Source organism: Electrona antarctica, assembly GCF_951216825.1.
Source record: "Electrona antarctica genome assembly, chromosome: 22".
In the NCBI taxonomy this organism is placed as follows: domain Eukaryota; kingdom Metazoa; phylum Chordata; class Actinopteri; order Myctophiformes; family Myctophidae; genus Electrona; species Electrona antarctica.
Genome location: NC_136805.1, coordinates 26,599,208 through 26,613,257, shown reverse-complemented (window position 1 = coordinate 26,613,257; position 14,050 = coordinate 26,599,208). Strand labels below are relative to the sequence as shown.

The following is a 14,050-nucleotide window of genomic DNA, read 5'->3' as shown; positions in this document are numbered from 1 at the left end:
CGCCTGTGTGAAGTGAGGGGCGCTCTTATCATCGTACATCATCATGACGTAAAATAGACACTATGCCTATTTGCTCAGACACGATGATGTAAAATTCTCCATTCATTGTCAATGGGAATTTAATATTTGTGTAGGACAAAAATAGACACTTAGCCGATTTGCTCAGACACATACAGTATGAAGTAAATTCTCCATTCATTGCCAATGGAAATGTAATGTTTGTGTAAGACGAAGATCTACACTAATAGCTGAATATAGGAGGGGCTAGCGCCCCTCAAAACTAAATAAAGTGACGTGCACTTTTGGACAGTTCAGTTCCTGTCCCTCTATCATTGTCTCTGCACGTCCCTGATGGACATTATTATCTGACGTACAAAGCAGACGTGTTTCTAATTAACGGCAGTTCAGTAAACGTTCAGCTTTTCAACTCAGCCAATAAATGAGAGGGAGGTGGTGGCCGATAACGTTTCCCCATCAACGTTTTGGATTTCTTTTTTAAATGCTCTGTCGCAAATTGACATGATTGTTTATTTACTCAGATGGGTCCTAATGGGCCGTTTGAAATTGTCTCTGTGAGGAAATGGCTTTTTCAACTTCCTCATTACAGCCACACAGAAATAAGAGCGAAAAGTAATGGTTGTGTGTGTTTTTCTATTAGTATACTTGTGTGAGGACCAAGGGCCCAATTTTCGCCAGTGCCTTACCCCTTATCCCTAAACTTATTTGCCTTTTTTTTCTTTCTTTTAACTATAAAAAAAAATGGATTAGTTCAAATAGTCAATCTACAAAGTGTCAAAGTCGATCGGCTAGTTGAACAATTTTAAAATGTTTTTCAAAATGGTAAAAAAAAAAAAAAAATAGGCAAAGAAGTTTACGGATGAGGGGTAATGGGTCGCACTTTTATTTCTGTAATATGATTTGAGCGGGTAACGCACCATAAGTCATAGCGCGGTGGTCACAAGAAAAGTTATCTATTGGGATAAGGGGTAAGGCACTGGTGAAAATAGGGCCCCAAATGTCCCCACAAGTAAGAATTAGACATTGTGAGGAACATTGTCCTGGTGCTCACAGGACAAATGGATGTTTTGAGCTTAAATATGAGTTTTAGACTATTTTTAGAGTTAGAAGAATCAGTTTGGGCTTATGGTTAGAAATGGCCTGATTTACACTTAGTTGTGTGCTGGTGTCATGCACCAAAAAAAGTAATTCACAAGCCCACATTGCGTCGTTTTGGCTTTAGGCTTAGGCTGACGATTAAATTTTGTTTTAATTTGTGTGTGTGTGTGTGTGTGTGTGTGTGTGTGTGTGTGTGTGTGTGTGTGTGTGTGTGTGTGTGTGTGTGTGTGTGTGTGTGTGTGTGTGTGTGTGTGTGTGTGTGTGTGTGTGTGTGTGTGTGTGTGTGTGTGTGTGTGTGTGTGTGTGTGTGTGTGTGTGTGTGTGTGTGTGTGTGTGTGTGTGTGTCTGCGCCTGCGTAGGAGACTAAAGACAAGCTGAAGGAAACCACGGGCAAACTGACTCAGGCTAAAGAAGAGACGGAACAGATCCGGAAGAACTGCCAGGACATGATCCGTACCTACCAGGTGTGTGTTCTGACCATGTGTTTGGTGTGTGAGAAGATGGCAGATCTACAAGCCCACAAAGTATTAAGATGTGGCGCTTTGTGCGCTTGTAGATCTGATACGTTTTAACTCAAACGTTTTCTTATGGGGGTTCTTGCTCTCAATCTTTTCAGATGAGGGTCCCAGGTCTAATCTGTTTCAATTTGACATCAATTATGTTCATTGTTTTCACCATGGTTTCTAGTGGTGTTAGCAGTTTTCCGTTTGACCTTAAGATGGCAGCAAAGAGTTGTCTGCAATGTCTGTCTCTTATTGTTTGATTCTGTCAATGAGCATTTCTCAGAGAAAGTCATGCTTCATTCATCGCCAGTGCACAACACTGCCACCATTCATAGAACAAACATCATGTTGAACCACATTTCCTCAATGACACATGACCTGTATGTATGGCTTAAGGTGGCCTTACACTAGCCGATAATTGGGCATTTCTGACACTCGGGGGGTGCCCGACCGCTCAAAGCGCGATCGGAATCGGCAAGAATGTTTGATATTTGCTCTGCCCCGCTCCGATTATCCTGTAGTGTGTGGTGCTATCAGATTTCAGATTGAAAAAAATCGGCTAGTGTAAGGCCACCTTTAGTTCTTAGTTCTAAATCCTGCTTTCATCCTAAAAGAAAGGTGCTATGACCTGTTTGGAAGAATAAACACAGGCATCCAAAATCGAGGATTAAAGCAAAAAATAAAGTATCTCACGAAGCCTCGATCTGTGTTTCCTCTTTATCCTAAACATATGTTGTATTGTAATTCCCATGGAGGATGCCTCTGAACATGTATTCTATTGCTATTTGATTTCACTTCAAATAATATTTACAATTACAATTACAATTTAGGCATTTAGCAGACTCTCTTAATCCAGAGCGAGTTACAGTAAGTGAGAGCAACACATGGTAATACATCACATATATAGAAATAGTCATCAAGGATCATAACAAGCAAGCTGAGAGCCTAACATCCGTCTAACAGTAGAATATCAATTCTGTACAATGAAACTATGAGTATACACTTACACTATAGAGTCTCATGTCTACCGTACATAACATGCTGTCTACAGTAAATTACATAAGTAAGGTCGTTGAGGCTAGTGCAGTCTTTAATCTTATAAAGAATGACTGAAATCAGTCGTGGCAACTCAGAACATTAGTCCATGCTAAACACACAGTAAAATGCTCCGTTAACTGAACTCGCAGGAGTGTTCAAATGTAACCGAGGGTTCATTTGGGTTACATTTGTTCACTCTCGCGAGTTCAATTAAAACTTAGTAGTTTACAGTGTTGAACACAGCCAGGGACATGTTGTCCAGATTTGAAAGCCGACTTTGTGTAAACCGTCCCGACTGATCAGCAAATTGGAGTCATCCTGACTGTAATGAAAACTAAATGTTTTATTTATGCGTTTTTTTCCATTTATTATTATTTCTTTTTTTCAGGAGTCGGAGGAGATTAAGTCCAATGAGCTGGATGCTAAGTTGAGAGAGACCAAGGGACAGCTGGAGAGGCACAGGCAGGAACAAACGGACGTATTAGAGGTAAAAATCACTCATAGTGGTTCTCAACCTTTTCTGGCCGCAAACAGGTCTTAAATAATCCTATTTGAACTGGGGACCCCCCCAAAATAATCATATTTGAACTGGGGACCCCCAAAATGATCACATTTGAACTGGGGACCCCCCCCAAAATAATCATATTTGAACTGGGGACCCCCCAAAATGATCACATTTGAACTGGGGACCCCCCCAAAATAATCCTATTTGAACTGGGGACCCCCCCAAAATAATCATATTTGAACTGGGGACCCCCCCAAAATAATCATATTTGAACTGGGGACCCCCAAAATGATCACATTTGAACTGGGGACCCCCCCAAAATAATCATATTTGAACTGGGGACCCCCCAAAATGATCACATTTGAACTGGGGAGTGACCCCCCCCCCCCCCCCAAAATAATCATATTTTAACTGGGGACCCCCCACCCGGACAAGCACTTGGAATTGTAGTAGTTGAGGAATTCAATGTTGTTTGACTACTACTACTGATAAGTGAAAATAGACGATGTAAGCACAGAGCGGCTCTCAATGTTTGCCTCTTTCTTATATTATTTGACAATTTGGCCATGGTTTGACCAGTTTTAATGGTTTGTTCTTTCTTTCATTCTTTCTTCCTTTTTTGAGATATTAAAAAGGTCTTAAATAGTCACTTAACTGTCATCTGGGACCCCCCCCAAACAAAACAATAATAGAAAGTCCATTTGCTTTTATTACAGTATCTCTCCACACTGCATAACTCCTGCTTGTAATGGAAGAAAATAAAGGTTTTGCTATGTTCATTTATTCGACTAAAAAGCTGTGACGAAAAAGCTGTGATGATTAAAATCTAAAAATAAATGTACTGACAATTCCGTCAACAATTAAAGGCTAGACGAAAATAGCCTGTCTACAATCTATTTTCGGCACACGGCTAAGTATAAATCAGGCACTACAATCAAGGGGCCAGTGAGGCTATTCAACGTTGAAGCTCTAGGTCCTAGTGGTAGGAGGAGGGACTACAGGCGGACCCGTGGATTCATGACCGGGAAACCCCGTGCAGCTGGGCTTTAACATTGAGCGCTCGGTTGCCCTACGTCACCCCGGACCTCAAAGTTGAGGTCCGGGGAGGGACTTCCGGCAGTCTTCCGGGTGCTTCAAAACGCCACTGAGCAACTTCCACTGACATGAATAGCTGGGGGGGCGGAGCTTCGCGCCAGTTCAGTCTCTATACTCTATGACTACAATGGCACCAAGGCCTGCCAATATACATGTTGGTCGATTAAATCAACAGATTTGACTACATTTGCATGATATGGACTAAAACTACACTGAAACTAAAACATTTCAGATGACTAAAATGTGACTAAAACTATATTGAATCTTATTCAAAAAACTATGACTCTAAAGCTGCATCAATATTTGCTGTCAACGCTATTGCTATTAGCACTATCTTACGTTTGGCACGTTTGACTGTCAAGTTCAGCCTCCAGGAGGAAACCCTAAATACAAAGGGAAGACATCATTGCACAACAACCACACCAAGGGGTCTAGTTAGTTTAGTTAGTTAGTTAGTTAGTTTCATTTATTGTCCACGTGTGGAAATTTGTCTTCAGTCTCAACAACAGTAAAAAAAAAAAAACAGCAACAACAACAGTAACAACACTTACAGAATTATCTTCATGGCAAAAATGCAGGACAGCAGTGGCAAATACATTGAAGTACTGTCACCTCATAAACACATGAAAAACTGGAAAGAAAATTTAAATTCACACCGGTGCTCTTATCTTCGTACATCATCCATTCATTGTCAATGGGAATTTCATCTTTGTGTAGTACGAAAATAGACGATCTGCTTGTCTACATACGTAAATTCTCCATTCATTGTCAATGGCATTTAATGTTTGTGTTAGGACGAGAATCTACACTATAGCTGAATATAGGAGGGGCTAGCGCCCCTCAAAAACCACGGCACTCCATCTTTAAACCACCTGCTAGTGTGAAGTTAGATGATGGTGATGATGATGACGTCACTTTACACAGGTTCACAGATTGAAGGCCAAAGAGCTAGACGACCTGAAGAGAACCTACAAAGAAGGCATGGATGAACTGTGTACCCTACGCACCAAGGTGAGCAGTGCTGTCACTGTGTGTGTGTGTGTGTGTGTGTGTGTGTGTGCGTGTGTGCGCGTGCACGCAGCGCGGCCATGAAACTTAATTTCTAAAGGGCAACACACAGGCTGCAAATGGCGCGCGTCAAAACAGCCGCCTCCATTATTTTCAATGGACCTATCCCACAACGCCGGCGTCAGGCATGCGTTAACGCCTCGCCCGGCACTCCGATCCTACAAAGTTGGCAGCCGCGCGGCAGAGCGCCACGTCCTGTTGGTGCTTATGGGCGGCACTTCACGCGCGTCGATACTGTGCTGCTACGCTGCGCAACCTGTGTGTGTTGGGCTTTACAGCTGAACGCCTCTAGCTTGGCCTTGTTAGCTGAACATGTTTCTAAAATAACTCCTTGAAGGTGGGTGGGACAGCAAAGGTGACCTAGATATCGTCTCTGTTGGGTGGAAAACATTGGCTATTATTCGTATCTCTAATCCCTTCCCCAAGAACCACTTCACCACTTTTCAACCTACCTTCATATAATTGGTCCTCACTAATGTTCATGATAAAATGCCCCATATTTTTTCTACTCGGTCTGGGTCTCATGGGAGGGCTGTGGGCAGTTCAGAAACCCATCCACCAGTGACGACATCGATGGGGAATCCAAGCTGATAGAAATGGCAGGCTTTCTATTCTTGAAAAGTTGCAATGGGATAATGGAAGTCATCGTAAAATATCTCTATTTTATCTATAGATAAGTTGAAAAGTGGTGGTGGTCCTTTAATTAAACTCCCCACTGTCTAATAGCAAATCTAAATCAGAATCTTTTTTTTTTCTTATTGTAAACGTATCTCAACCATAAACACACTTTATATATTTTTTCCCCCTGTTTCCTGTGAAGATGGTTCTCACAACGCCTATTTTTCAAATTCCATTCTATACTTGCAGACATTTGTCATTTTGCGTGCAAGTACGCACGCACGTACGCTTGCAAACATGTGCGGGCGAGCACACTCACCCACACCCAGCCACCCTCCCCTGGATTTGAGACTTGAGATTTGAGTGTTTCCATGCAGTAATAGCACCCTGACTCTGTTTGACCAGAATGGAACAGAGCCTTCATTAGCGTCATTGGTAACACCCGTGAAGGAAATGAGGAAGAGGCCCAATTACTTTTCCAATATGGCTGGTGTGCATAGAGCCTATTTGTGGCCAGTGAATGCATTTAATGGAAGTGTGTGTGTGTTTGCGTGCGGTGCAGTTAAAGTGTCTGGAAGACGAGCGTCCTCGCTGGGAAGATGAACTGACCAAGTACAGAGAGATCATCAACAGACAGAAGGCTGAGATTGGCCGACAGAGAGAGCAGCTGGGAGAGATCAGCACCCTGCAAGACCTACACACACGGTACCACCATGCCACACACACACACACACACACACACACACACACACACACACACCCTGCAAGACCTACACACGGTACCACCATGCCACACACACACATACACACACCCACACACACACACCCTGCAAGACCTACACACACGGTACCACAATGCCACACACACACACACCCTGCAAGACCTACACAGTACACACACGGTACCACCATGCCACACACACACACACAGTCTTCCCTGAAGAAGACATCCTAGTTCGAAACGTTGGATTCTGGTCAATAAATATACAGCATCGTGGCTACGAGTGTGCTGCCTTTTTCTTATTTTTACACACACACACACACACACACACACACACACACCCTGCAAGACCTACACACACGGTACCACGATGCCACACACACACACACACACACACACACACACACACACACACACACACACACACACACACACACACACACACACAGGCATACACATCACACACAAGTAATTATGATTAGACAATTTCATTGTGCTTTGGGCATATGAATAGAGTGTAATTTTGTTTGGGTTTTAGGCTTCATGATTCAAAAGGCAGAGGCCACATATGACAAATAACTTCAATATACGAAGAAATTGCTGAAAACAAAATATAAGCAGGAGTAGCTGATCTACAAGCTATTAGTAAGCTATTTTTGAAAAATGTTTAAAAACGTTTCAGCACGGAAACTATTATGACGATTTATGCTGCATAATTGTGATTATGTAATAACTGTGATAGACACACACACACACACACACACACACACACAGAGCGGTGCAACTATACTTTTATTGTGAAAGTTACACTACTGTACTCTGTACTGTACTGCATGGTACAGTTATATTGTTATAGTCATAGTGCTCAGTGTGAATGGGCCTGTAGGCTGCTCAACAGTGCCACTTTTGGTCACCCAGCGGTGTTGCAGCTGTTCATACCCCAAACATACACGGACACATGGGGACACCCGCTCAAAAACTAAAAGCAAATGAGAAAATAATAATAATCTGGTCTCGGTCTCAACTCGTTCTCGCCTCCCGCCAGTCTCGACTCTGACTCGACCCTGCGCTCAGAGGTGCACTTTTTTACATAGTTTAAGGTTTTTTTGGGGGCTTTTCTGTGTTCATTGATATGATGGGGGCAAGAGAGACGGGGAGTGACACGCAGCAAAGGTCGTCAGGCTCGGGAATCGATCGTTTAAGTGGTTTAAACAAAGTCACATTGGAAAGCTGTTAAATCTTGACTAAATCTAATTCATTCTAATTGTAGCACATTAAAATGCAATACTGTACAATGTGCTTCACATTAAGTGACAGGGAGGTCACAGATGAAATGTAGGTGATAATAAAACAAACAAGATTAAGTTTAAAACGGACAGATACTGTAGTGAATAAAATAAGTTAACACCCTGAGCGGCATAAACGGAGTTCTCCGTCCTATCAAATAGTAACGCCCAGCGCTCAGGACGGAGATTAATTAAAGGACGGAGATTTATTGATATCAAAACCGATCGCATCGCTCCACAGGCTGGGAGCGTCTGTTTGGCACCATTCGATGTCATTTCCGGTTGGGACGTCATCCAAAATGTTCCCCCCCATTTTAAAAGCATTTTTAAATCTTAAAGCGTGAATAACTCTTGATCTAAATCATTCCGTCCAATTCTAATCAAAGATTATGTTTTAGACGGGTCATCGCGGTCCCGTCGCTAGTCGTGTTAGAATTAATCATCATACCTCCCATTGTTGTCGTTCGCCTCGGGGGTGTTTTGGCTACATCTAGCTACTTCAGCTACATCCAGGATAGTGCCTGGTGCGTCGCTAAATGTGTTCCGTTGCTGCAAATCGCTGGGCCCTCTGATTTAATGCCCTACATACCCCTGGGCGTTCGTGGTGTTAATTTAATACGTTTTAGGAGTATTAAGAGATTATTATTGACTAAGGAGAGGTGCATTAGGACAGTGGTTCTCAAATACAAAAGCTTGTAGATCAACTATTTCCGCTATTTTGGAGAGCAAAAAATGGAAAGAAAAAAATATTAAAAGTGATTAAATGGTTTCTTTGTATATTTACGTTATTTGTCACACTCATATCTGCCCTATGTAATTGGTGATTACAAAGCCTAAAAGGCAAACAGAAATACAAATTGTAAAGTTCCAATGTTCAATGTAAAAAAACACATTACTAATTGCAATTACTTGTGTGACGATTAATCGTCAATTTAAATTTGTAATGGTGACAGCCCTACACACCGTGTCTCCTATCTGCACCACATTTGGCACAAACACTGTTCATGGGTCTGTCATGGCAACAGTCTTTAGCAGGGGGGCCCCAGGGGCCACGTTAGGGCCTTCAAATCTCGTTGGCACTAAAACCGCATTTTGTATTTATTTTTTGGCTCCCATTCAGGGACGAGCAGGAGATGGCGTTCCTCCGCGAGGAGGTGTCCTCGCTGAGTGCTCAGCTGGTGGACCTGCAGGCGGACGTGAGCGGCAGCCGGGAGCGCGAGGCCGAGCTGTTGGGCTTCACGGAGAAGCTGAGCACCAAGAACGCCCAGCTGCAGAACGAGAGCAACAGCCTGCAGGCCGGCCTGGACCAGCTGACCGTCTGCAACGCAGAGCTGCAGGCTCGGCTGGGGGAGATCAGCGCGCTGCTGGCTGACCGGGTGAGAGGACGTACTAATCAGTGTTCTAAGGGAGGGGAATACCACTCATTTTCAACATTGAACTATGTTATTAATATAACTTGGAGTTGTTGTGTGGAAATTAAAAATTAAAAAGTCCCTTTAGCCAGAACTAAGCGCGATCCGAGATAAATTGCGTTTTACATTTGATTTAGTCGATTGAATGTAATTTTGGCAGGCCTTGATGGCGTCGTAATGCCTGATTTGTAGATCGAAAATGGCAGATCTATAAGCTCACAAAGCGTTGCAGACGAGTTGTGAGCATGTATGTATTTTTAGAGTGTGACACCCACACGCAGCCAGACATAAAATACACAACCCTTTTTTCAGAAATTCAGATCAGGTCGTCTGCCAAATCCATAATCAGTTTGGGGGACCTTGACATGAAAATGTTTGAGAATCATGGCACGTTTTGACTGAGCTCTATGGCTTATTATTAACGGCACCGCACGTCCTTCCTTCCATGGTGCAGTCGGAGCAGCTGACGCGCGAGCAGGCGCGGCGGCAGCAGGAGGTGCAGGGCCTGCAGGAGGAGCGGGAGGCTCTGCAGAGGGAGGTGGAGCAGCTGAAGACCCGCGTGGAGGAGCTGAGAGACGAGCTGGTCACCCAGAAGAGGAAGCAAGCTGCCAGCATTAAAGACCTGACCAAGCAGCTATCGCAAGGTTAGTAATAGTAGCATTAACATCAACATTAAAGACCTGAACAAGCAGCTAACACAAGGTCAGTAGCATTAACATCAACATTAAAGACCTGACCAAGCAGCTAACACAAAGTTAGTAATAGTAGCATTAACATCAACATTAAAGACCTGAACAAGCAGCTAACGCAAGGTTAGTAATAGTAGCATTAACATCAACATTAAAGACCTGAACAAGCAGCTAACGCAAGGTTAGTAATAGTAGCATTAACATCAACATTAAAGACCTGAACAAGCAGCTAACACAAGGTCAGTAGCATTAACATCAACATTAAAGACCTGACCAAGCAGCTAACACAAGGTTAGCAACTTTTCAACAGAGTAGCCAATTATTTTGACCGCTTTTTCCACACAATTTAGTTGTTTTGCCAATTAGCACCTCCCCACACACAGCCAGTTTCCTACACCCATGCCAGTGAGGAGCCCCCGTCTCACTCCTCCCGCCCCAACACTGCCCACTGACCGGCTCCGCCCCCCGCCCGGAGTACATGTGGTGACAAATATTACTCGCCCGGCTTCCCTGTCCCGAACACGGGCCAGTTGTGTTCGTGGATGCTCGACAAAGCCGGATGCTCCATGGTGGATTAAAACCCACAGACTCTGCAGTGGTGGGCAGCTACTGTACTTCACCACTCAGTGATGTAAATAGGTTTTCAATGTAATGGGTCCCGGGACCCAGGAGTGGTCCCGGGTACATTTTATGAGTCCTACTTCAACAACCTTAAAGTACAGTACTGAGTTACAGTATTGCATCCCAGGACCCCCGGAGGGTGACATGATTGTGTCATCTCTCAATTTAGTGAGTCTAAAGATGCAGGATCAGGCTATTTGCATCACTGCCACTGTGCCACCCAAGCACAATGCACTCTTTACCCTACCTGTACCGTTGTTCCATCCTTACCGCAGTGCCGTTATGTTGACTGAATTTCCCATCGGGATCAATAAAGGTGTCTACATTAATTAGAAATATTAATTCTAGAAGTGCGTAGTCGGGAGAGCTGACTTTGAATTTAAAAGGACAACAGAAGAAAAAGTACTTCTGCAGTGATGCTGTTTGGTGCCTGCATCCAACTTTTAGTTGACTTTCAGGTGAGCATTTGGTCCAAAATGAAACTCATGAATAAATAATCAGTTTGCTGAGTTTACCAGTCATCCATGCATATAAAGATCTCTAATCCAGAAACCTTCTATGTCCATATTTTCAACTGTTTAATGTTTCCCCCCCGAGAAGTGGAAGTGTGTCTGTGGGTTTTATACAAATTGAACCAAAGTAAAGTATTATATTATTATAGTTGTGCAGCGAAAAACTGCAATCTACAAGCTCTCAATGTGTCTGCGACGCTTCTCTCTTTTTCAGAGATTAGTGCATTTAAAGTTGTCAAAGTAGCAATTATGTTTAGAACCATTCCCCATAAAACCCTCTCAGATATTTCATAAAATCAAAGGTTAAAGCCTCGGTCTGTGATTTCTTCACCAGTGTGTAGGAACAACATTACTAAAGCATCATAATCCTACATATTGTGTTAATTGTTCAGGGGACAGCGCTAGTGCATCTGTTTCACAGATTTCATAATAGGACTTGGCCATACACTTTGTCTTCAGTCGTGAGATTTGATTTAGCTTTAATCCATTTAATCCAAATATAAAAAAATGTTTTTCCCTTTTCTGAAAAGCAGTAGTGGAAAGTAACATTAAAGTACAAGTAAGTACATTTAATCAAGTACTGTATGTTAGTTTTACTTTACTGGAGGATTTCCAATTTCCACTACTTCTCTACTACATCTCGGACAAAATATTGTACTTTTACTCCACTAAATTTATTTGAAAAGTGTACTAGTTACTTTGTAGATTTTGATTATTATTACAAAACTGCATGTACTTTAGGTACATTTTGATGCCAATACTTTCATCGTACCTTTACTCAAGTACATTTTGAATTCCGAACTTGTACTTGTAACAGAGTAGTTCTATATTGCAGTATTGATAATAATAATAATAAACTTTATTTATATAGCACCTTTCATACATAAATGCAGCTCAAAGTGCTTTATAGAGCAGAAGAAATAACAGAACATAAGCAAAACAAAACGGCATTAAAACAGGCATGCAGTTAAAACAATAGGACAATAGCAAAGAGCTGATACTTTTACTTATTGTAAAAACGTGTCTCTTAAACTTATACTTTAGTAAAAACTTGCTAAACAAACTGCTGTAAAGTGAAGTTGTGGACATACGAGGTTTCTACGAGATAGCGATGACATAAAGACCTGCATTAAACCCCGGTCACGCATCAGGGCTATAAATTGTCCGGCGGCTCCTCAACAATGTGGCGGCTGTCCCATTTCAGTGGAATTCAGGACATGTGTGCCATGAGACGCCGGCCCAAAGAACCCCCCCCCCTCTCTCCTCCACACAATGGCTGAGTTCAGGGTCGGAGCGAGGGATGAAAAAGACGGGTAGTTAGTGAAAAGAAGAGGGAAAGAAAAGGTAGAACGGTATCCAGGCAGCAAAGCAAAGGAGGACGGCTGCAGGCATTAAGACCTGAATGCTCCGCCGTAGTCGGAAGACTCGCCTCTTCAGACTCCACGTCCAGCATTTGCCGTAGCTTACAGGCTTATGCAAAGGCTAAAATGTCATTTAGATACCATATTATGTAGTCGGATGCCAGGGTTATTGACCTGGCATCCTAGTATAGTGTTTATAGTTTCAATGTACAGATTATAGATTTTCTTTGGATATAGACTGATGATAGGTTATTGGTTTACTTATGATTCGAGATGACTATTTCTATGCATTTGATGTATTTACCTTGTGTTGTCCTTGCTTACTGCAAATCGCTCTGGATTTAGAGCGTCTGCTATATGCCTAAATTTTAAATTGAGGCCGAATGCTTTTTATTGCTTTTCAAATTCCAAAACAGCAAACGTGGTAGATCTACAAGCTCAAAACGCGACGCTTCGAGACTACTTTCGAGCTTGTAGATCTGCTACTTTTCATGCTTTTGTGTGACGCTGTAGTATGATGAGGTAGGGCAGTAATTTACGAGAAAAAATAAGTTAGAATATCAGTAATCACTCTCCCCGTACCCCTTTCTGCCTCAATTAATGCTAGTGACTGACCAAGCTATCACCACCATGCATTTTGAAAAGGCGTTGAAATAATAATAATTAAAAACAAAATGTAAGAAATTAAGAATCAAAATAATAAAGGGACCCATAATGGATCCCGACCCAGTGTTTGGGAACCTGTGGTTTAGGCCGATGCTACACCTAGTATCCTGGTTTCTAGAGCCAACTCTCTCTCTCTGCGTTTATGTGATTACACACTCTTGAGTAAGAGCGTCTGCTCGGTTGTAATTGTCCTTGACTCCTTTCTCAGCTCGTAAGAGACTGGATCAGACGGAGAACGGAGGCTGTGACCGAGACGTCAGCAGCATGGGCAGCAGATCCAGCTCCTCGGGTAACTCCACACTACCTCCACCTCACCACCGCCACTGTAAGCAGTGTTCATTTCCTCAACTAGAACTAAGACAGAAAAAAAAGTTCCGTCGACCACCTTTTTTCACTGACGAAAAAATGAAATAAAAATTGGGGTGTGCAAATCACCCGTTGCACCCATGCATTGCGTCGTGCTTGCGGTTAGGGTTTGGCGTAGGGTGTCGGTCTAATGGCTGTCGGACTGTTAGTATGTCGGAACTTATGCCTGTACCCAGAAAAACTAAGCCGATCACTTCATATCACAATAGGGTACCATAGTAAAAGTACACTAACAAAATTGAAAACAGACTGTAGTCTATTGATATTTCTTATACCAGTGACAATCAGACTATAGTATATCTCAGGTCCAGGCCCTTGCATTTACAAGTCATGTTTGTTAGTGTAGAAACTAACATTACAGGGGGACAGCCAGATCCGCTCTGTTAAAGTGCAGACGCTGTTATGAAGATAATGCGCGGTTGTGTTGGTTCAAGTTGAATAAAGAAGGCATTATATCTTCTCTTCTGTTTGGT

At 42.6% G+C, this 14,050-nt stretch overlaps 1 protein-coding gene across 2 annotated transcripts in view; it reads left to right on the top strand.

Moving 5' to 3' along the window:
* The window catches only part of ccdc186 (coiled-coil domain-containing protein 186), a 58,156-nt gene that overhangs the window by 22,043 nt on the left and 22,063 nt on the right, over positions 1 to 14,050 (top strand). The window contains exons 9-15 of one of the 2 annotated variants that reach the window (XM_079492087.1): positions 1,476 to 1,580; positions 3,046 to 3,144; positions 5,182 to 5,268; positions 6,506 to 6,648; positions 9,071 to 9,326; positions 9,817 to 10,006; positions 13,420 to 13,500. In XM_079492087.1, the coding sequence (XP_079348213.1) occupies positions 1,476 to 1,580; positions 3,046 to 3,144; positions 5,182 to 5,268; positions 6,506 to 6,648; positions 9,071 to 9,326; positions 9,817 to 10,006; positions 13,420 to 13,500 (961 nt within the window). Of the gene's footprint in view, positions 1 to 1,475; positions 1,581 to 3,045; positions 3,145 to 5,181; positions 5,269 to 6,505; positions 6,649 to 9,070; positions 9,327 to 9,816; positions 10,007 to 13,419; positions 13,537 to 14,050 lie in introns of both variants that reach the window. The other variant, XM_079492086.1, reaches the window with a different exon arrangement.